The sequence below is a fragment of the Sprattus sprattus genome (genome assembly GCF_963457725.1).
Source record: "Sprattus sprattus genome assembly, chromosome: 17".
Classification (NCBI taxonomy): Eukaryota; Metazoa; Chordata; class Actinopteri; order Clupeiformes; family Clupeidae; genus Sprattus; species Sprattus sprattus.
The window spans coordinates 20,535,069-20,559,858 of NC_137915.1; the positions used below are offsets into that span (position 1 = coordinate 20,535,069).

The 24,790-nt window shown below is 42.6% G+C and overlaps 1 protein-coding gene across 1 annotated transcript; it reads right to left on the reverse strand.

The window, feature by feature from the left end:
* Positions 1-1,307: 1,307 nt before the first annotated feature.
* Positions 1,308-24,242, reverse strand: pip4k2aa (phosphatidylinositol-5-phosphate 4-kinase, type II, alpha a). The gene is made up of 10 exons (XM_080854874.1): positions 23,303-24,242; positions 15,851-15,948; positions 15,480-15,576; positions 13,064-13,216; positions 12,087-12,233; positions 11,920-11,958; positions 7,653-7,766; positions 6,808-7,039; positions 3,952-4,055; positions 1,308-2,000 (listed from the first exon to the last, which is right to left on the reverse strand). Exons 1-10 carry the CDS (start codon positions 23,447-23,449, stop codon positions 1,920-1,922), a joined length of 1,212 nt encoding a protein of 403 aa, XP_080711000.1. The 5' UTR covers positions 23,450-24,242; the 3' UTR covers positions 1,308-1,919.
* Between the last annotated feature and the right edge of the window lie 548 nt (positions 24,243-24,790).

Here is a 24,790-nt window from a genome sequence, read left to right on the forward strand (position 1 = left end):
AAAGCAGTTTTGGACTTTTTCAAACATTATATTATGGGGAGGAAAACAGTATTAGAATGTAAAACAATACATTTTAGGACCCAACCACATATAATGCAGAAAATAAAAGCTTTATGCAACATGCACTTTTACAGCACTTACAGTACAGTAAGCATTGTACAATTTCAGAGACAATCTTCATTTATGAGACCACTTTAACGCAGCACTGCAGCATTTTCTTTTTAAATAGTCACAATAGCAGTTTCTGAATAAAAAGCAATGAAAAAATATATGTGCATATAATCTGTAACTCTAACCTAATCTAACGCTTGAGGCTTTCCACATAGACAAGATGTGAGGAGTTACTTTAGAATGCACATTACCTGCTTCTATCACTCTGCCATATACGTCATCGTTTTATTTCCCTTGTATATGAAGTCGACTGGTGGGATAAAATGCATTTCATTTGGTTCTCTTCGTAATGTGCAAAATATACAAAATATTCCATTTCTTGTCAATTGAAAACTGCCAATCCAACACATTTGAGGGATAAAACGACAATATAAATCACACATACAAACATTCAATGGGGGGAAAAAAATATATAAAAAAGGCTAAAACACACAAACACACACAAAAGAAGAAAAAAAACGGTCATCAATTGGCAAATAAAAATTCACAACAGAGCACCCCATTTGAAGAGCCCCTTCTTTCCAAATCCCCCCTCCACATCTCAAAACACTGACATGTCACACTAAGTTGTGTGTACTGTGAATATGACAGAGGTAAAGCATGGTTTTCCTTTCATCCACACAGAGCTTACACCTCACCCGAGAACAACTAATGGTGGCCTGCATTCAATAGAAATATTGTTGCAACAAGTAACAGAATAAACAGCCATTTCAAAAAAAAAAAATGAAAAATAAAAGGAAAAAGTGCAACAATTTGTTTAAGGTGCTGATGGCAAATATAGGTCAATCTCTCATGTAACAGACTCAAGGATGCAGCCTGTGCAGTGATTAGATGCCTCTTGCTCCACCTTTCTTTCTCATTCATCCCGTTCCCCTCAACACACCACAGCGCTCCGCCTCGAAACACTGTAAGATAAACGCAAGGCGCTTCCTGCAAGCCATGCATTCAAATAAGACATTGTCCTGTGAAGGCCTCATTCTTGGCTTTTTTTTTTCTCCGTCCAGGAACGTCACAGCCCTGTTGTGGGGAGGTGGGAGGCTCCGGTCAGGGCTGGGCAGAGGGCGAATGGACAGGAGGTGCCTCATGGCGAGATCTTGGGTGCTGGGTGTCTTAAGCCAGCAGGAGCCATGATGACTGGCTAGTCAAGCCTGTGTAGGAGAAGCGAGCGCTGTAGAGGGCCAGGTGCTGGCTCTGAATGGAAGACCAGGTCCCGGGGATCCTGTAGGGGAGCGTGGTACACGAAGCCAGGTAGAATGTGCTGCTTCCTGCTGGGGGTGGGGGTGCACTTCTTGTCCACTCCTGTGTGGATGTTGATTTTATTTTTTTATTTTTTATATATATATTTTTTTGTATGATATTTTTTATTTTGTATTAAATACACTGTCCCTCTCTCTTCCCTGAACCTCCAACAAGGCAGGCAAAACAAAAACAACAACAAAAAAGGACACATTAGAACAACGCAGTCACAGACATGCATTACGAAGCCATAAAAAGCCATCATTTCCCACCCCCAACTGTCTCAACTTGTACACAAGTTCTCCTTTGTCACACTCATGGTCCCATTAAAACCAAAAAACACAGAAACAAAAACAAACAAACAGTAAAATGTAAACGAATGGTGGTCGTAGCTGCAGAATGGAGCTCCATGTGGCAGAGCTGCGGAGCGTGAAGGGGGGGGGGGGGGGGCGTTGAGGCTTCTGGTGTGTCCCCTCAACCCCTCCAGGGAGGCTTCATGGCAAGCAGCCCAGCTAAGCCAGGATGGTGGTGATGAAGTCATACAACCTTTTGGAGTACTGTTCCGGGTTCACCGTGGAAATCTCCGCCCCTGCCTGCAGACATGGGAGGGTGATTTAGGCTAGGTTCTAATGGCACAATGCAGTTCTTTAAGGGCTTCATTGTCCTTTCATGTGAACACAGTGATGCTGACCACACATATACAGTACATGCTGACAGCAGTGCAGTGCTCAAGGAACTTTAACTTACAGCACATTCAGGATTCAGACCCCTTCACATTTTGTTATGTTGTAGCGTTTACACCAAAATCATCAGGGAGTCTACACTCATAACCCCATATGGAAAGGTGAAAACAGGATTTTTCACTAACATGACATAGTATTCAGACCTTTTGCTATGACACTTTGACAATTTAGCTCAGGTTCCTCTTGATCATCTTTGAGATGTTTCTACACCTTGAGTCCACCTTGAAGTGAATTTATTTGATAAGACCTGATTTGTATAGGCACATACCTGTCTGTATAAGGTCTCACAGCTGACAATGCACATCAGAGCAAAAACAAGCCATGAATTTGAAGGACCTGCCTGAGATTTCAGAGACAGGAGGATAGTGTCGAGGCACAGCTCTGGGAAAGGCTACACATTTTTTTTTCTCCCACATTGAAGCTTCACAAGAGCACAGTGGCTTAATTCTTAAATGGAAAAAGTTCGGAAAACCCAGAGCTCTTCCTAGAGCCGGCCAAACTGAGCAATGACAATAGATAAGAGAGGTGACCAAGAGCTGGATGCTCTTCTCTATGGAGATGGGAGAAACTTCCAGAAAGCCAACCATCACTGTAACACCTAAGAACCTAAAGGACTGTCAGACTGTGAGAAACAAGATTCTCTGGTTTAATGAAACCAAGATTGAACTGTTTGGCCTCAATTGGAGGCCAAATGGAGGAAACCAGGCACCACTTATCACCTGCCCAAGACCATCCCAACAGTGAAGCATGGAGGTGGTATCATCATCATGCTGTGGGAAAGTTTGTCAGGGGCAGGGATTGTGCTACTGGTCAGGGTTGAGGAGAAAGCTGAATGGCGCAAAGAACAGAGATATCCTTATTGAAACCTGGTCCAGAGTGCACAGGACCCTCAGCTTGACCCGAAGGTTCACTATCCAACAGGCCAATGACCAAGCGCACAGCAAAGAAAACACAGGAGTGGCTAAGAGACCACTCAGTGAATGTCTTTGAGTGGCCCACCCACAGCCCTTACTTGACGGACCCAGTCCAACCTGACAGCTGTTGCTTGAGAAGATCTGCAGAGAAGAACGGCAGAAAATCCCCAAATCCAGGAGGCCAAAGCTTGTCACATCATACCCAAGGAAACGTATGGCTCTTATCGCTGCCAAAGGTGCTTCAACTAATTACTTAGTAAAAGGTCTGAATAATTATGTCATATTAGTTTTTCCTTTTTCATACATTTGAACATTTTCTAAAATCCTGATTTCGCTTTACGTTACAAAGCATACATCACCCACACACTCATTTAAACACGTAGTCAAAACTGGTACATGGTTTCAAACATGGTTTTCAAAAAAAGCCATCTTTAAATGGTCAAAATCAATAATTCTGTAAAAATTCATATTCATAAGCATGTGTCTTTTCCCCGGGAACTTCTGAACTATGAGAGCTTAGCACTTTGTTTAGGCAAGCATGCATACATGATTACAGAGTGTCTCAGCCAACATGAAAAAACGGTTTATGTAAAGCCATGTGGTGGAGTATTAACGTCCTTTAAACCACTGAAACAAAACCTACCTTAACTACTTGATAGACATGAAGTAACTTCTCTTGAAAAATATATTTGAACAATTCTTTAAACCTTTCCATGAATATAATTTTTTTCATAAGGCAATGTATCGTTCAAGTTCTCATGGGAAAAATGACATTTCAGCAGTGGAGCCATCATATGCACCTTAACAGCATGGATGGTGTAGACTTTCACCTCTTTTGCATAACGCACACAAGGTCAAATCTGTCTGTAATTAAGGCAAATACTTACTCCATGTTTAACTGTCTTGGCAGCATGGGCTGCTTTCTTCTTGGCGTCGTAATGTGTCAGAATGTCAATCACAGCCATGAAGTACACCTCTTTCCTCGGGGCAGCTGTTACGAGGGGGAAAAGGGCTTTCAATACATTTTCTATGGAGAAATGCATCTCTCTGTGGGGAAGTAAATAGTTTTGACGAATGCATAAAAAAAAAATGGTTCTCCGTAATATTAATACACTTTAATAATAGTATACAATATACACACACTGACATATTATGTGACTGAAACCAACCACTAAATCTCTTTACAATAAATAAAAAAATACAGAATCTTAGTAATCGCTCCATTTACATTACTGTGGTTACCACCTTTAAGTCACTACAGGGGGTGATATCCCAAACTCTTGCTTTAAGGTGCCATTAGGGTACTCAAACGGTCGCGTCGGATAGTCGGGCAGTGGGCGGGCGGCCGGATAGTAGGCACTAGTTAGCATTTGTGTCCCGCTATAGTGCTCCAACGGCTGTGGGTGCTGAAAACAATTCACTGCCACAACAACAGGCGGAGTAGCGATTTACCTGCCGAAGATAAGGTAATTCATGACATCTTTCTGCAATGGAAATCCTTAGTTGGCCTTCACTCTCCCCCTCAACTGTCACTTAACTCCCGCTGTCACTGCTCAAATGCAGCAGGTGTCAGTAGACACATAACAATCTGTCTTTGTCTAATGTTATATATACACCTGAAAGGGCAAACTTATCTCTATCATGGTGGGTATTTTTTGTGGAAGAAACAGTAGCAATCTACAACAAAATGATCTTCTTACACTATAGAAACTATTAAAAAACGATTCACTTATATTAATACGTTCTTATTTTCTTAGGTATTTTCGTCATATTCAAATTTTCAATGATGATTTCTGGGTAATTTTTGTGTTGTCCAATGTCAAATCTCTATTTGATCATGTGACGAGACAATACGATGTGTAGCCTAATGTTTACGAAGGGGCAACTGCTATCGTGAATTATACAATAAATAAGTTGTGAAATGAAAGGAAAACACACAGTTAAAGTTGTATGAGTATTGATTGATTCACATTCATATGAATGGATGACATGCCTAACAAGTGGTTTTTAGTGGAGATTTCGAAAAATGATCGCAACATATTGAAACATCCCCTGCTTACGTTGAATATCTTCAATGGTAAGACCCTTTTGTTGTGCCTCTGTAGCATACAATGTGAGTTTTATTCGGGCATAGCAGATGCCTATCATGTGTAATATGTAGGCTATTTCATTCCGTTCTTGCAATGTGAATAATTTAATTTAAATATGCTTATATCTCCCTCTCGTGCGCGGTTTTACTTTTTAACGGGGCTTGTTTATGTGAGCGAGTGCATAGTAGGCTATCTGTTGATGCCGGAGTTTAATAAAGGCAGGTGGGTTTGAAATATGGCGGAATTGTGATATATAGGGAATAGTTTTCAAGGAAAGGATCTGCGCCAATCACGGCCTATCACGGCCAATCACGGCCAAGTAGTATCCGTGGCCATGAACGGACCCACAGAAATTTTTGCGGGGACACGGAGAGCTGTCCGAGGGCTCTGGAGAGCACGGAGAGGGCGTTTCAGCTACCTGAGAAGGCGTTCCAGCTACCTGAAGGCGTTCCTATGTGCCCAAAATCGTGTTGTACGGAGAAGTCTCATTCGGCCTTTACTTTGAGAACACAGGAACACAAAACATCAAGGTGTGTATGTGTGTGTGTGTATGTATGTCTGTCCACTAGTGATGGGAAGTTTGGATCATTTTACCGACTCGAAGCTTTGAATCTCGTTCAGTAAAAAGAACGAATCTTTTTTCGAGTCATTCGTTCATTTCAACGGGGGGGGGGAGGGGCTCAACATTTTATAGCCAATTCCCTGGCGTAAATACGTCCACTACAAACACGTATCATATTGTCATGTAGGTTAGTGCATGTAAACCAGCAGATACTAATTTAAAGAAATTCCTGCAATCAAATAATGTATCATGAAAGTTTGGATTTAATTATCACAGCAAACAATTAAGTGTAAGTGAGTATAAAAAAGTTAAAATAATGAAACCTGTAATTATTTCTTGAATATTATTCACGTCTTACTAAACCTAGACACGCAAAAGTGAACGAGGTTAATAAGTCCTTTCTGTTTCCTCTTCTGAGCATATGCAGGTTACGTGAACAATTATCCAAAGACCCGTATCCGAAGACCCAGTCAAAATGAACGAAACATTTCGGTTTTCTCTAGCTTCCCATGCTGAGCCTATGCAGATCACGTGGAAAATGATCCAAAGACTTGCAACGTTTCGTTCATCTGCCGGATACGGGGTCTTTGGATCTATGATTCGTTCTTCGGCCGGATACGGGTCTTTGGATCAATGATTCGTTCTTTTGCTGGGTACGGGTCTTTGGATCTATGATTCGTTCTTCTGCCGGATACAGGTCTTTGGATCAATGATTCGTTCTTTTGCCAACCGTGTCTTTGGATCAATGATTCGTTCTTTTGCCAACCGTGTCTTTGGATCTATGATTCGTTCATCTGCTGGATACGGGTCTTTGGATCCTTTTCCACGTGACCTGCATAGGCTCAGTACTGGTAGAGGAAACAGAAATGATTAGTTCTTTTTCCGACTGGGTCTTCGGATACGGGTCTTTGGATCAATTTTTCACGAGATCTGCATTCAACGAATCATTTCTGTTTCCTTGGCTTAGCCTATGCAACAGTCCCGATGCGCGGTCATAAGAAAAAGAACAAATCTTTTTTTGAGAGGACTCGTTACTCTCAAGTCCTTGTACGGAATCGTTCAGCGACTACTCATCACTACTGTCCACTCACCGTCAAGACTCTTGATGCCGTAGACGTCGATGGTGGGGTCGAACTCCCCAGGTGAGAAGGGCTTGTTGCTGTCCAGCGTGTTGCTGGGGCTGTCCGGGGGGGTGCCCACGTCACTCTCCCCCTCGTCGTCGCCCTCGTTGTCCTCGCTCTCCACGTCCTCCAGCTCAGCCCGCTCCACATCGTGGATGCCCACCAGCAGGCTGTAGTCCATCAGCTTCAGCTGGGCCAGGAACTATAGAGGACGGAGAGGCCAGGCACACACATTGGTAATTCAAATTCACATTCAAAGTGTTTAACAAAGGAGCAGATACAAGTCAAAAAGAGTCTACTGTGGAGTTTATGTTTTCATTGCATGTTTATGGTTTCATAGCATGTTAATTGAATCCCATTTATCTAAAGTTTACATTCAACATTAAAATATTTACTTAATCTGTTACGTTCGAATTCATATATTTATTTAGTTGCTGCCTAGTGTTTCCTCTTACATGTCTTGCTTCTGTTTTGGATTATTTCTGAAATAAAATGTTTCTCTGGCGTAACAATATAGAGATAGACTTGTTGACTAATCTATCGACTGAGGCAAGTCTCAACAAGGGAAAACACATGCCAATGGGTAATGGTATACTTCAGTTCCACTCGACGCTGCCTGTCTGAAAGAATAATTATGCAATCGCTCCGACTGGATGACTTGCCAAAACCACAAGCCACAACAACTTGGGTATTTGTGTAGTTTTACTAATGGTTATCAGATCACTGTGTCAAAAAACAAACAAACAAACAAAACAAAACAAAAAAGACACACAGACAAACACACACACAAAACAGGAGGAAAACCTTCCATTCACCTCAACATCTTTCCTTAGCTTCTCTCGGAAGAGCTTCTTGTTGTCCTCATCAACGTAGATCTTTTGTCTATCGTTAATGAAGTCGTTGTCTTTGTAAGTTGGAAGCTCCTTGGCCTGATGATAAACAGAATAGAAAAGATAGATATAGAAAAGAGAAGAAAAACAAGAGATAATGTAGAAGTTGCACTGTGGTATAAACTTCTACAGCAAAGCATCCTCTTGAGGACGTGACAATAAATCTTAACAAAGTAAAAGTGAGGACAAAGATAGGACCTGTTGTGGTCTCAGACCCTGATATGGACACATGTGAGCGGCCCCACTGGCCAGTCAGTGTACTCTCTGCATGCAGTACCTGTGGTTCACCATAGAAAGTGCTGCTGCACCATCTGAGAGAGGCCTGCACCTAGAGCGGTCATTACCATGCAGGAAGATAGGAGGAAGGAACTACTAAATACGATGGATAAATTAAGAACGTAATGATAGTGAAGATGACACCTTTTATATTTAGGGTGATCTTACACACCAAATCACTATATACACGCACAAACACACAGACACGCAAATTTGCAGTTGTCACCAGACATAACTACCTCATACAGACATACCCACACACACAGACTCACAAACTGACTCACACAGACAGCAACCCAGCCCCCTGCACCATGTCTCAATCATATGTCTGGTCATAGGACAGCAAACCAAGTGATTCAGATATGCCTTCAACTGTGCCTTTCAAAAGAACCATATATGGTTGTCTAATTCACTTCCTGAAGATCTAACCACATGCAGGGTTTCAGGGTCAAAACTTCTCTACCTCAGCAGGCTGGACTACTGAGAGCGATAGCGTGACTGGTTCAATTAGGCATGTTATGATGAGCTGGACAAGAGAGTTAATCCCAACATGGGAAAGGTAGTCTACACAGTGAATGATGACAGGCAAAGGAAACATTTATCTATGAGACACTATGACAATATTTTACTTTTCTTTGCAGCTATTCATCAAAACCTAATTTGTTTTGCTTCCTGGAGACATATAAATAGAAAGCATGGATTTTCTTTTGTGAGAGACATCAAACCGTTGCAACTTCTTCTGAAGGGAAAAGAAAAGCTAATTAAACTGCAACCCCTATGATCTATTCACGAAGGCCTCTTCACTTTTGAAAGCAGAGGAAGTGAGAAATCAATGCTGAATGTATGTCATCAAAAGTGCCTTATTCCTATTCCCCACCCCCCATACGACAGCAGACAACAGCCTGCACAGCTGATCTCCTTCCCAGTCAGAAGGAGAGGTGAGTTTGTCTCTGAAAGCACAGCAAGAAAACGACTATAACAAAACATTGAGGTTCTACAATCAACCTAATGTTAGGAAGTCAAAGTCCACACACTCAAGGTCTGGATAGATGTTACAAAAGAACCAACAAGTGGCAGCCTTCATATTTGCCAAGACACATCCAATCAAATGGGCTTTTTTTCAATATTAAAACATACAATAAAATTCATACTCCTGACATGAACTTCATATTCTTGACAGTTTTTTACCTCAGAGACAGAAACAATTTGTAATGCATCTTCAGGTAGGAATGCTGGCTAAGGAGATCAGGAAGTAGACGAGATAAAGATGGTTCAGGGAGGTAAGTTAAATAAGCTCCGGAGTTAGTTTGCACCATATTCTTACACTTGTTGTCTGCAAATCCGAGGGAAGTATTTACAACCAGACCAACTAATCCTCCAGGCACTATTAATAGTGCTATTAATAGTGCAACCTGGTATATCACATCTTCCAAGTCCTGGTTTTAGAACTTGTGACCTTTACTTAAGAGCATTGGCTTAAATTATATATCCAACCTCTCAGATAAAAAAAAACAAGATCACGGACCTAACGGCTCTAGAACTCCTGTTCTTTAAGCCATTTTCTCAACAATCCCTAAGCTTTGTGCCCGAGATGAGAACATCCAGTAAGGAGTATTTTAAGCCATGACACGTTTCTTAAGAACAAAGGCCAATCCGTAATCTGTGATGTGCAGTCTGACAGTGACGCAGCATGCATGTGAAGAACACAGCGTCTGAGGCGAGGAGAGGTACTATTTAGGCACCACGGAGTGCCGAATGTCTGTCTGACTTTGACAGTGAACAACAGACAGCCAGCTGGTGCAACCTAACATGGCTGGCCATAGAAGACAAAAATAGATACATGTAATGTCAACAAATAGGAGCCTCTGAGGAACAGACTCCCTGAGGGAAAACGTAATCATGTTATATAGATCATCTAAAAAAAAAAAATGTGAGGCAAACTTATTGTCATCATGTTTGTTGAGAAGTACGTGCATTTAGGGTTTCAAGCAAGAGGGTCCAGTATATGCACTAGCTGGCAGAGAGAAAGATCCGGAAGTGAGATGGTGACTACGATGTAAATCACTGACTGTCAGTTAATCATTGATGTAAATCACTGTTTACCTTATTCACCATCAAACACATCACAATACAATTTTGTTGACACTCTAGGACACAAGATTATTGACATGGTGGATATGAATTTGCTTGCATAATCACCATAAAGCACACATACGGGAGAATGTGCCCCTAATAAGCATGCAGAACTGGCACGCTTCATAAAATTACAAAATGGAAGAGCACAGGGGACACTGCGTTTCTGTTTAAACTGAAAAAGAGGAACTGTTAAGGCAATTAATAAGTGTTACTGCGGGACTGTGGCCAATCAAATATTTCTATACATTCATGCGGCTTGCCCCTTTTTGTATGTGCATCAGGTTGTTGAGTGGACGGACACAGGCTCAAGAGCGGCTGTGAGTGTGAGCGAGGGAGTGAAGCGCTGCGTGCTTTGATCTCCTCTGCTATAGCGGTGCTTTTAGGAAGGGGGGAGTTTCCGTGGGCTGTGCCCTTGCTCTCAGGGAAGGGCAGAGATTAGGTAGCACTCATGTGTGGTGGAATAAGGGGATTAAACACAGGAGCCTGTGCACCTCACAGAACCTTTGACCGCACACAGGCTGACCGCAGGGCCGAGCTCCACTGTTTCAGAGAAATGTAGCTAGGCAGGCGGGACAGGCCAAGAGGGAATCTCAGGCTCCCTCTCAACACAGCCTTTCCAATACAATTATCTTTATATGCATATGTGAGACATACAAATATGAAGTATTATGACTGCTACTGTGCAAGCAGTAACAATTGAAAAGCTAAGGTAGGGAAGTACCATTCAAGTCATTAACAGCACTGTTTTTATTCCTATTCTTTGGCTCATAACACAAAAGTAGAATTATATTCAGTTTACCATGTAAGCACTGGGTGCTATTTTAGAGCTTAACGTACGGGGCTAGACACAAAAACACAGTCACCCAAAACCACCACCACCACAACCAGAGGAATACGGAAAGACCTTGAATCTTTTCTTCAGTGTAATCTTTTGGAACGTTTACCATTTATGTCACTGAGCTACGCTAGCGTGAGTTGCTGAAAAGCTAAATTCAGACTGCTGGGGCCTTTCAGTGCAACATTCCACTGTTTTCACTTCACACACACTTAAGCTCCCCCATGTCCCAGTGTGGAAAGTTCAGGCCCCCCCAGGGCAACAGACACGTCCTTGCTACAGGAGCACTCCCACCACAAATGACTCTATTAAAGATGGGTAATAGAGACATCAGCAAGAGAAAGACTGTTCATGCGAAGAATGTAAAGTGTGCGTACCATGAAATGTGCATAATGCTACATTGCCTGACACAAAAAAAAAATCCTGAACAGATGAATTCCAACCCCCCATCATACTCACAAATGCAGCCAGGAAGCCATCAACACCATGAAAATACATTATATGCCCCAACGAATATAGATTTATGCTACCCAGCATACTTAAGGACTACACATACAAGGATTGATGGTGTTGTGCTATAGAAATGACAACAAAGACTAAAATGATTCGGCAATTAAAAAAGAAAAAAAAACCTGAAGGCAGAAAAGTGTTGAGTAATTAAATCAACTAAACACATTGTGCTGGCATGAAAAAAAAAAATCTGGAAACTATTTTCCCCAGAGATACACGTGAGGAGATAAAGAAAATGTAGTGGCACACCTTCAAGGCAGTGATCGGTCTAGCACTATGAAGTTGGTCTTGGCCTCTCCGGATTTCCCACACGTACATTTTACAAAGGCATTCTTAGACCAGTACCGACTGGTTCGACCACAAATCGACATCAGTGCACTAAAAGCATTTTCGCAGTGTGATTAGTGTTAGGCGGTGGGTTAGAATTACAGTTACCTTCTCCTTGTCACTTGCCTCCCTGGCAACAGTGGAGCCCTGTGAAACAAAATAAAGCATTTAAAAAGTGATGGAGGCTTCCATTACATGCTCATCAGTTATCGGGTGTTGACACACTGCAGTTAACATTGAAACAGGGCATGGCTCAGGGTCACTCTGCGGCTCACCTTCAGGTCGTACTTCTTATACACAGACAGCCTGTGGCTGAAGACGTTGCGTGTGACAATCATGTAGGTCTCGTCCCCGTCGACCGTAAGGCGGTACATTCCCAGGAACTGGGGGAGAAGTGTGCTGCCGTGACACTCTACTATGAACTGCATGGAAAAGAGAAGGGAATAAAAACACACTCACCCCAAAAACTCAAACACTTCACTCGCTCATGGAAATTACTTATGGACTCTGGGTCATTAATGGACCATCAGATAGCTATTGCTGGCTGACGGGAACAGCAACTACCCACAGGGGGTGGCCAGGGGGTAAAAGCTTTTCAATGTGGGCATCAATCCAGTGCAGGCAATGCTAGTCTACCCTCCTGGTGAGAGAAGGGGTGTTTGGCCAGTTGGGTTTACTTCTTGGATTTCTGCAGATGTTTTAATCAGCAACAGCTTGGAGCACAGAGTAAGCACACAATAAATCAGCTCTCGCTCCCCCTGGGATTTAAAGGCACGGGCTCAGTGCTGCCAGCATTCTACTCTACTTGTCGAGTTACTTGACCATAGTGTAAACAGATGCAGGCTCTCTCAGCGGTGGGCGAGATTACTAATCGTGGTCAAGGAATTTTCCACATTTTCAACCTCACCTGTCAAAACTGTAGCATATGGATAACAGTAAACACAGATAAACACAGAGATCTTATCATTTGAATTCATGAGCGGTAATCATAAAACTTGTTGATTCGAAATGGTTTACTTCTACACTTATGTATGCTAAAGAAAAAATGGAGTATATATATATCCTCAAATGTTGTAATATTGCAAGTTAACTGCTCTCTGATAATAAGCGACATCCTCATTATAAAATACAGTGACCCAGTTAAGGTAAGGTAAATGTCTACCCAATTTAACCACGCCTCACTTAACCATACAGGCTACACTTTCTGGCTTTCTAAGCCCTGTAGTCTGCACCTGGGGATGGCAGCCTGTACCTGGTGGTACTTCTTTAGGATGTTGTGCATCTCTGCCACGTCCTCGCTGGTGATGGTCTTGACGACGTACCTCTTGTCGTAAGAGGTATGGAAGCGGGCGCCACTACGGCCCTGAGCGTCGCTCGTCAGGGGCGCGCTGCGCGTCAGAGAGTTCTGAGGAAACACGGGTGAGAACATTAAGACCTTGCAATCGGAGTCAGTAGAGGTGTGTGGATCCACATTCAGTTCAGCAGTTGAATATGTGTAAAGCATATGGTTTTCTTAGATGGCACAATGCTAGACAGGTATACAGTGGGAGGTATTTCGTGGGTTTAGAGCAAAAATGTACCAAACCATTTTGTGAACTTTTTGTGAACGGCTTGTAAACTTGTGACTTGCACCAGCAAATGTCTGCACATTCTCTCACCAGTTGCTTGGGACAGTTCTTTAGATCAAAAGGTCTGTGACTTACAATACACACAACAATTCTCAGACCGCTCGAAATGACAGCTCGTTTTAATTACCACCATGTGTGAAATACTGAAACAGACTGGTCTGATGTCTCTGAGGGATATTGTTAGTGTGTGTCCCAGTTTTTGAGCAGCCTGAGCGCGGAGAAGCAGACATGACAAAGTTGAGAAGACCGCAGGCCTGGTCTGCTGGAGAGGGTGAGTGGCACACACAGCTGCCGAGGTCCACACACACACACACACTCCACACACTCCTCGTACACACACACTCCACACACTCCACACACTCCACACACTCCTCGCACACACACACACACACACACACACACACACACACACACACACCACACACTCCACACACTCCTCGCACACACACACACACCTCAAACTCTCCCTCTCTCGCTGGTTTTCCATTTTAAGAAAAGGCAGCTGGCACTGACTGGAGCCAAAGGCAGGCCTGTTTTCCGTCGCTGGTATTGCATGCGTCCTGAGCAGAAGCTTGAGGCAGAGGGCTAAAGAGACGAGGCCTGGCCGACGGATGGTCACCAGCGGCAGCAGCATGGTGTCTTTCCTCCCCAGTAGGAAGTGTGAATACAGATGAGCCCTGGAGAGTTATGAGACAGGACTTTGGCAAAGCTCTCGGGCTGAGCGGGGTTCACCAAAAACAAAGTACCTCAACGTGCCTTGGATGTGTTATGAACCTACGGTATACAAGCAACAAGCAATACAGAGGCCCTGAGTGCTCAATGCAGTGTAACTTCAGAAAACATATGCAAATAGACTAAACACAATTAAGAAAGAATTAAGACAGTTTACTTGGTTTTGTGAATTGCCAAATAGTTTAGAATAAAGTTTAGAATGTTTTATCTATTTTCAATTGAATACATAAACCAACAGTGCACACATCATTTAAGACAATAATAAGGTGTCTGTTTTTGCTGTCTCCTGTATTCCCATTCTGACAGTGGGGTTCACAATGCCACTGCATCTTCCCACTCAGCTGAAGCCGGGTCCCCAGCCAGAGAGAGAGAGAGACAGCCGTTTGACTTCAAATGAGGTCAGGCCACCAGCTAATCCTCTGGCCAACAGTTGACGGAATCCCAGGAGCTCTGCTCACACAAGCAACTGAGCTTCAAAATGAGAGAGAGAGAGAGAGAGAGAGAGAGAGAGCGATAAAGAGAAAGAAAGAAAGAAAGAAAAAAAGAGAGAGCAAGAGGGGCATAGAGAAAGAAAGAGTGAGTGAGTGAAAGAGAGAGAGAGAAAGAGAAAGAAAGAGATAGATAGAGAGAGAGAGCGCAACAGGGGTTGTGTCCGGGACGTCAGCCTCTCTGAGCGGATAATTGCAGACATAGCTTGGGATAATGGCACGATGCCCACCACCGTAGCGAGGAAAGGAGACGAGCTGCAGGCGAAGCGGGCACCCACGCTCTTGGTTTATTACTTCTTGCGAGGGGCAATCTTTTCTCATAAGCTTTTATTGGAGGTGTTAAAAAAAGCCCTGCCTAAAGCATATTGCCATTGACTGCCATTATTTTTTCCTTGAGGAGGCGTTTTTTGCCTCTTCTTTTTTTTTTTACCCAGTCCCACTGTGTCTTGATCCAGGCCCCACAGGATCAATGAATATTAGAAACACGAGGGGAAATTAAGAGTTGCAGTTGCTGTTAAGGCTGCCTATGTTAACTACGTAGGTGGAGAGTTTGTCTGAGGACTAAGTGGACTTATGGCATCATTATGTAAGACAATGGGGCATATTACAACAACAGACCAAGTATTTAATGATTAAATTGCCACTCGTTAATCATATTCTAAACTCACACAAATGAGCCTGGGTTTTGTGGGGTAAAACATTCATGCAAAAAGCATTCTACCGTCACTCTATCCTCGGCATAGACCAAATATTGGCCATATGACCTCTTGACCCTAGCTCCCGTCTCCCTTTTCATGCATGTGCTTGTGTTTGTGTTTACCTGGAAATCTTGGTCATCGATGCCAAACCGTTCTCTCAGGTTACGAAACACCAGCGGACAATACTCCTTAAATTTAAAATGGCTTGGCATGTTCTCTCTGCAAAGACAGAATAAACACATCACCCTCTTTCAAAAGCAGAACATAAATTTAGACATAACTGAAATACTGTAAATAAAAGAATATACACTGTTCTGTAATATCTATTCATTGGCACAATTAAAAGGGTCTTGTTTCACAAAGTGATGTATATTTTAATTGACTGCGGGTCAGGAGTCCTATTGGTCTCAAATATGACCTGTACAGTCCATGAGCTGCAGTCTACACATTCAGCATTAGCAATGTGCTTTGCCATACATATACGAGCTCTTACTTGTTGAATAGGTGGTTGTCCACTTTAATCTTGGAGTAGGCCTTGAAGTCATCAGGCATGAGCATAATGGGGATCTGGATGTGGCTCAACTCATTGATCTGTGAGGGACACAACAGAGCAGAAACAATCCGTCACAAGGAATTCCCTAAGTCATAAGACGTCACTAAATTAAATGCAACGCTTTGGGATGTGACACTGTGGAATCTGTGAACACAAACAATAGTAGAGGCATCACCTCAAACGACTGCAAGGGCGACCTTAACAATCCTCTTGGGTACGATTCAGTGTTTATTTATACCATTAACCCGTCTGGTTATTGTTACTATTCAGAACTGGCAGATCTTCTTGTTCTTTCGGAGTGTTTTATACACACACACACGCACGCACGCACGCACGCACGCACGCACGCACACGCACACGCACACGCACACGCACACGCACACGCACACGCACACGCACACGCACAGCTCTTGGTGACCTGGTGTGTCAGTCTCGGAGCGACACCTCGAAACACAAAGCACTGCTTGATCGGGCGAGAGACAAGGATGAGCGACAGAGTCAAGCACTTGGAGGCGAGACAATGCCTGGATGCATCACACACAATTACGGCTCTCAGGTCCAAAAACGCTCCATTCAGATGCCTGTGCTCGTTTAAAAGCCTGAAACAGTCTTACAACAGCAAGAAAAGGTCGTCAAGCTCATAAATAAAAGTGATTATTCAGTGTTATTAGTTTTTAGGTTCACTGTAACACCATTTATATGACTTCAGGGATAAAGGGTTTCTTGAACCAGTGATGTCATACAATTTTGGTGTGTTATCTTAGCAAATATGTAGCTGAAACAAAAAAATACTCTTATAAACTGGTGATTTGGTGCTCGTTGTTATAACAAAATCAGGCTACAATAAAAAATAAAACATGTAATAACATTTCTTGCCCTTTTTGCATGTGTGGCGAGAGAGGCGCGACCAATACCCTATAGGCTATACACAATGGAAACTATCTTACCAGGCAATCCTTTACACACAGCTTGAAGTTGACAGTGGTTAAGACACAAGATAAGTTTTTAAAAGGGGGAAAAAAAACCATGCCATTTAACAGGGAGCGTAAAGTAACTACTCATCAATCCACCATGACACAACCTTAGAGCAAGCAGAGAGCTAGGATAGAAGTCCCTAAGGCCCTTGTTTTATTCTGGCAGTCCCAACCAGAAGGAATCTGAGGGGGAAAAAAAACTCCTCTGAACCAAAGCAAGTAGAGTTTCAACAGCAGACAGAATTCTTATTTCCTCAGTCACAGGAAATCTAATAACGCCTCATTTTTCTGTCCTCGCTACCCCGACTTTCAGCACTGGGGGTCTTCAACACGTTACTCGACGCACAGTCTACAAGACTGGGATGACAATGGGGCCTGGCCTATTTAATGCATGAAATGGCTCATTCCTACATTGGGACCTGGGCTGCTACCTGGACCAGAGTACACGTTTAGAGACTGTTTAGATGGGCAATTACGAAACTGATTAACACTGTGACGCTTGAACAGATTGACACTTGAAAAACAATGTATTGCCAATTTCACTTGCAAGAAACAAGAACTTTTCTACATTCTTGTAACCATGAAGTCCATTCAGGCCAACATTTAAATTCTGGCTTTAAAAACTAGTAGACTACTTCCTTGGTCTATACGCTATGGATTATCATCCGATTATCTTGTTTCATGAAATCTCAGCGTTGAAAATGTCTCATCTTTAAACTTTGATTTTTAAAATCAATACATTCAAGATTGGTAGGTCCATCATCAGTGTGCACAATGTCATAGTTAAAAATTGGTAACAGGCCATTTCATCAACAAACAAAGTCTAGAGAAGTTCAACAACTCCTATGTTAGGGGCAATACAAATGTATGCAGGCTCAGGGAGAGCAGGTCTGCCCTGGTCACTGATATCACATTTGAGTCCAACAGGTCTGCCACTTTTAAGTCTCATCACTTGATGCATGAATATGGCCAGATCCTGTCTGATGTTTACCTGAAGTGGGAAACATCAAAATCTCCTTGAAAACGCCAGTTTTCTGAGAGGAAGAAACATCTAACACAGATATCTCCCAGCAAGGCTGTTCCTCCACAGTAGAAAAAATATACTGTAAACCACTCTATTTTTAAGTCATCCAAACTTTTCCCCCAAACCGATTAGCTTAGGATTTATTAACGAGACTTTTTTCTCCCTGTCTCAGTCCGCTACGACATCCAAGATGAAGGTTACAGTGTGTGTTCTGGGGGAATAGGTACATGATTGATGTGATAGTTCTGGAGCCTAAAGCCTCTGACAACCTTACATGGAACAGTCGTAAATCACTGACCATGGAAATTACAACCAGCCACACACACTGTTTTCATTACAAAAGAAAAGAGTAAAAATAAAAACTTTTGCAGGAAAAACAAAAGGGTTTACTCGAATGTGACGAAGCAAAGCACTCCTGCTGAATCTGCACTAATAATGGCCTACACTGTTTCTGACCTTCTCATCAACATTGATGCTTGACACACTGAATGTACAAAGATCATATACGATGCATAAGCTAAGAAGAGAACCTAACCACCTGAACTCGGTTCCTCTCTCTGTGAGGTAGATACCACAAGCGGCTGAGCAGTTCTGGGGCTGCATGTTTGAAGCCGCCTGCTACGACATGTGCAAGCTCGGTAAAGAATGAGGAACAGCGTTTCCAGGAGGTCGAGGGCTCGTTGGCTGATATCGGAGAAGCGTTTGGTTCAGACAGATTGGATCCAGCAGCTGAGAACAAAACACAGTAAGCTCCAATGCTCACAGTTTTATTGGTGTATTCATGTTCCGATAAAACTAGTGATGCATCAAAGAAAAGCCTAACTTTAAAAAACACTGCTAGCTGCCCTTATTAATTTCTATCAAGTGACAAGATGTAGAAAGGGGCAGGGTGTACATTCATAAGGTATTCTCCAACCTCAGAGACACTTTAACTATGCTTTAGCTTTTTATGTCAAACAACTTGTTTGACATGCATTTAGGCTACATCCATTTGTCTAATTTTCAGTCACACTTAAGGACTGAGAAAGATCGTCTCAATCATGACCAACTGTAGCAAAAATTAGACAACATAATGATGTGAAATTCTGATTCTTATCTCTTAACTGATCTTCACGTAGTTGTGCGTGACTGACATTTCTTGCGCTAAGCTGTTTTTTGACAGCTGCCTAGTTTCTGTCATTTTTCTTTATAAAAAGGCCAGCTAAATGAATATGCATATCGGAAATACACAGTAGAATTAACCACAACACTATCTCTATCTCGGTCTCTACATTCAACTACTTCTCAGCAAAAGCTTGCATACAGCAAATCTTCCATTACAAAAACATCAAGTTACCACACCAAAAATACCTTTTACCACTTTTACCACAAAAGCACTATGACTTGACCAACTTAGACTGTCAATGTCATATGTGTGATGGCTGGAGAGAAGAAGAAGATAAAAAACACTAAAAGTTTTTCAAGATTTCACAGAAAAAGACACCAGTCGAGACAGTTGCCTACGCTGCATATTGCATTTCCAGACTTTTAAAGAGGTTTTATTCAGCATTTCCAGTGACAATCATTGTTTCAAGCAAAATTGCGGTCAAGTGCAGGGCAGGTGAGTCTCTGCAAAACATTTGAGACATTAAACCTCTGAAGTATATAAGATCACCATAAAAGTACTGATGACATTCCACAAGCTCTCATGGGCAAAATGCATCTTCAAATGACTATTTATGCATCCTTTGTTGTTAAATCATATTTCCAAACTGCTTCACAATAAAGACTATGCGTGACCTTAGTAATGATGATCCAGATTTTTTTTAAAGAGGTTGCCCTGCTACACTTTGTGAGTGTGAGAGTGTGTAGCATGCGTGTGTGTATGTGAGAGTGTGAAACATGCGTGTGTATGTGAGAGTGTGTAGTATGCGTGTGTGTGGGTATGAGAGAGTGTGTAGCATGTGTGTGTGTATGCTGGGGGATTAAATAAATCAAACGTTCTGGCACATTTTCAGCAACTGTTGCACACTCAGCACTTCTCTCTCTTCAGTTGCCTCTCAGTCCAAGTTTCACATCACCACTTCCTGTTTGTCTCCATGGCAGCAGGCTAAGGTTTTCCGCTTCAAACCGAACATGCTTGCCCTCCACCAGGACAGGAAGACACAGCAGAAGAAGGTGCTTTTCCTGCCCACAAGCACCTTCAGCAAATCATCTCTAATCTGTCTACATTAAACTCAACAAATCATTTAACTCGACGTAGTGGAAATTCCCAAGGCAAAGTGGGCTGTTGAAGAAACTGAAACCTAACTAATTAATCAAGTTTAAAACCGATTTGAAGAAGTAGGCCCATGTTGTCTTTTCTAAGCTACGTTGCTATTTAGAGATGGAAATGAAAGGAGCTGTGGTGAAATCGGTTGCTAAAAGACCCATTCCATTGTTGGGAGGTACCTATAGCCCTTGACCTACGGCTGAGGCAAGCTGCACAATGTTTACAGTGAGTGACCTTCAAGGGGATCTCTTAAACAATGTAATCTGATATGCACATACAGTGCAGGCTACTTTAGGTATACCCTTGGTCAAAAGCATAACATCACCATCTAAAAATGAGTTTGCTATCCATGACTTTGTCGAACTTGACAGATGGAAGGGTCGGTACAAGATCATAAAAACAGATGACACATCGAGCAGTCTCAAACACTGCCACACAGAAAAGACAGAAGTGACCTCTTTCTCATTTTTTGTTTCCTCTCATGATTACTTCCAACACGATGTATAAAGATGTCTGACATTTTCATACAAAACCTATGACCTTGTACAGGCTATAGTATACACATCCATTCCCTTTTTGGAGTCACTACAACCCAACATTACACCAAAAAACCTACATCTCTCAGTTCTAGACAGCAAAAAAATATCATAAGGTTGTTTGGTCAGTGATCTCTGAGGATGGTCCTATGACCAACCTTTCATCAGAAAGCTTTCTGCAGATCTTTTAGCTGCCAAAGAAATCTCAAGAGCACCTGGGAGCATCCTTTTTTTCTACATGTATGAGATGAGCTGAACTAAAGAGGCTTAGCGCAAGACAACTCTATCGAACATGTGCAGCTCAGCGGTGGCCCGATAAGCTCAACAGAAGGGAAGTAACTGTGTGCATATCAGTCCTCCAGATCTCAGATGAATAAGAGATTAAAAACCAAAGTTGAGAAACGTTGCAGTGTTGATGTCAAGCGATACAAATCACACCTGTTAAACTCACACCATGTTATGTGTCAAAATGTATTTCAGTGATAGTTCAATGGTTTTATTAGGCTACCTTCACAGTTAGTTTTGAATCATTTATAAGAATAGCCAACTTCTGCTCACTGCCAGGATATGTCTCGCCATTCTGTTGTTTTGTGTGCTTTCACCTATTGCCATATATTAGCTTTTAGTTCTTGGCTATTTATAGAGACTTCTTATGCAACACAGAAACAGAAACAGACAGAGCTATTCTGAATCAGAGGGAGATTCTAGGAATTTCAAAGGATGAGACAAAGATGTAATGAAGAAAGAAAGAAAGAAAGAAAGAAACAGGAAAGGAAAGATATAGCGTTTAACTGTTGTTTTCCTTCTAACACAATCATGACCGATTCTTGCGAGTAAGGAAACTGCACAGACAGAGTAACATTAGCCTCTTCCTGATAATGACCACTTAATTTCATTAAGCTTCGAAATAAACCATGAAATAACGTCTCTGTCAGATTGACTGATGCTAGACAAAAACAACTGACAGCCACCGAAAATTAAACCACTATGCGCCACAAGCACACAGCAATCATCATTTTGCTTTCACACTCATGAAATTCATCCAGAGACCTCGCCTTGAGTGGTCAAGCGTTAGCGTGCATGATTCATAAGCACCATTGCTGCATGCACCAAGTGGTGCGCCACAAACCCCAGTCACCCGAGGCTTTGTTCCCTACAGGAGGGATGCTGGAAGGTGCAATAAATCTCCACTGTTTGACCAGGGCCACAATTCACTGACCACTTGAAGAAAAAACAAAGATTTCAACCAATGGCATTAATGGGTCCCTACTGTTAGGGCTCGGCTGGAAGAATGCGGCAGCGTGGCAAGGCTCCAGAAAGTGGCAGTCAATGAGTTTAATTGATGGGGGCCCTTCAAAAGATAAGGAAGGGTTTGTTCTCAGGCCTCTAAGGCATTCGTGGCAGCGCATTCTTTGCCTCCCCCTCGGTCCATTCCTTCAGTGTGGGACACCCAGGCCGGATAGTCCTCTGACAGCCACTGTAACCTGGGACACAGAGTGTTTGGCTGCCATGTTGTGGATAACAGTTTTCTGCAAGTCCTAAAGAGCTAGTCATAGACTGTGAAGTTTCAGCCAAGGCCACCTCCTACATTTTCCAACAGACAGATCTTAAGCGCAACTCAAGAGCACTGCCAAGACAAACAGCTAACTTAGGTCACTGGACTTCACCAATGCACAAAGGGTTTGCTAAAACAGTGTCGAGAAACAGGCGTCAAACAATTGCAGACAAATCAAAAAGCTCATTTTGGGCGGATTAACAACAATAACAGGACCAAATAAACAGGTATGGCACCACTATTGTTAGTTGGAAATGTAAAAGATGCTCCAATAGGTGATGAGAAGATGGCACGCACAGGGTCCATCTTGGGGAAGCCTTTGCTTCAAGGAAAGACAAAGAATGTTGAGCAACTCCTCTGCTGTTGCAGTCCACCCACAGGCCAAGCACAGTAGTGACTTATGTTCTGCAGGTGGTCCAGCAGCCTTGACACAGAGCTGCTGTGCAAAAAAGCTGCAGGCTCACCAATAAGCTCAGAAATTAACCATTATGTATATTTATCAGTCAACATGCATAATGGATGAGAGCAGTTTTCTGATGACAGTAATTATAAACAAGGTCCTTGCCAAGAGATAATGGAGAACAGCAGTGATGGCACACAAGGGGAGTTAACCTGAACAGAGACACTTGCATACCACAGAGACGACTTTACTCCTCTTGCACAAAACAGGAAGTTCAAGGGCCACAAACATTTTAAAATATTTACCTGCATGAAGATGGTGTTCGATCTGTAATTCGTAGCCCCCTTCGGACATATCGACACGAAAGGCTTTTCTAATTTATTTCAGATGCAACAATATTTCTGTCTAGTCAAGAATGCCTCAAACTGTCTTTTTCCACACTATGCAGGAAAACATTAATTGTGAACAACAGACCATTTAGAGAGCTTGCTGTGGACATCTACTGATCAAAACCTGAGAAAGTTCGCATCTATAGCTTTCCAAATATAAATCTGGCATCAAATTCGTGATACTGCAACTTGAAAGATAATTTCATCCTTACATGAAAGCAAGAACGATACTTTAAAAAGAAGAGTGATTGAAGGCTACTCACCGAATGGTTGACACCCCACATAAGAACGCTCAGCAAAGGGTCGCTGGCACGGAACAGCTTCACTTTCTGGGCCACGAAATGTTTCTTTTTAGTTTTAGTTTTGCTCGCGAAAGATGCAGCAATGCTGCCCGCCGTGGCCATCGACATGTTTGCTATAATAACTGACTCACTATCACAGTGAAAACTCGTTACAAAGCAGGCTGTCGGAGTCCTGACTGCCTCTCAGTTCAGTGACATTTACGTCTGGCTAGCTGGCTAACATAGCTTGCAAACTTATGCTATCTAGCTAACGTAAGTGAGCCACCAGTAACCCCCAGCTAGCAATGTCCACTCTAAGCCTGAAACTGTAACTATCACCCAACCTTAGGAGGAGCACGGGGAAAAGCTATCCAATTATGTAATATTAATAGAATTCACTGACCAACTTGATGTGTTAATCGCTATCTCGCTAGTGCAACACTTCCCTCATCATCAGCCTCCCCTTCCTTCCCCTCGATTCCCCAGCTGTGGCCAGACCAATCCCTTCAGTAACTTAGCTAGGATATATATCAGTTACCACAAGACTAGCAACATCCAAAACATACTATGCTCTTCCTACCTGTCTCACCACAATGATGACAATGTCAAGAAGCCTTAACATTAGATTCGATTCAGTGTCCCGACAAATACGTCCAATTTCAGAGCCTACAATTCTAGCAATCCAACTCCCAGACTACAGATGGTCCAGCCCGGCTGAAGTCAGTCACTGCGGCGCTCCCCTAGTGGCATGCTAGTCATCGAGCACAATTGCCAAGCCAGACAGCCAAGAATTAACTACCCTGGGGTATGCGTGGACTAGTGCTTCTCTTTCAACCCAAGCCTCCTACGGACAGCGAGATATTGCGTCTTAGTCAATACACCGAGCGACAAAAAGAGACCAGTCGTGCAAAATAGCTGTTCGCTGGTGTTAGCTCAGCTCCAGCATTTCCGGCTGGGCTCTTTGCGCTGACTGACAGCTCGAGGTGGGAGGAGGCCGGGGCGGCGTTCCCTCGCAGTCAGTCACATTCATTCTTCATCTGTTTCTCGTTATATCCGGAGCGGTAGGCCTACGCACTCTCTGGTTGGGTAAAAATGTGTCAATGAAAATATGGTGTTGATTCCAAAGTTTTTAAAACTCTCAACAGATCAACAGGGTATATTCTTTAAAAATACTGCAGAGTCAAATCATCGGTGCATTCCAAAATATTAGTAATGTATTTAGCATAGTCTGTTTGCCTATTTGTGAAACAAGTGTCACTATTTGTTTATATTCATGTTAACTTTATTCGCAGTATTGATGACGTCGATTTAATGAATCAAGTCTTGGAGCATTTTTTGCTGTATAGCCTATTTCAAGTAAACTACACTAATGAAACTAAAGAAGAATGACTTTGTCTGTCACTGCCTTTCGTTCCATCCTGAATAGAATTTGCATACACTTTTGTGTATCTGTACATGCAAATCGCTGCA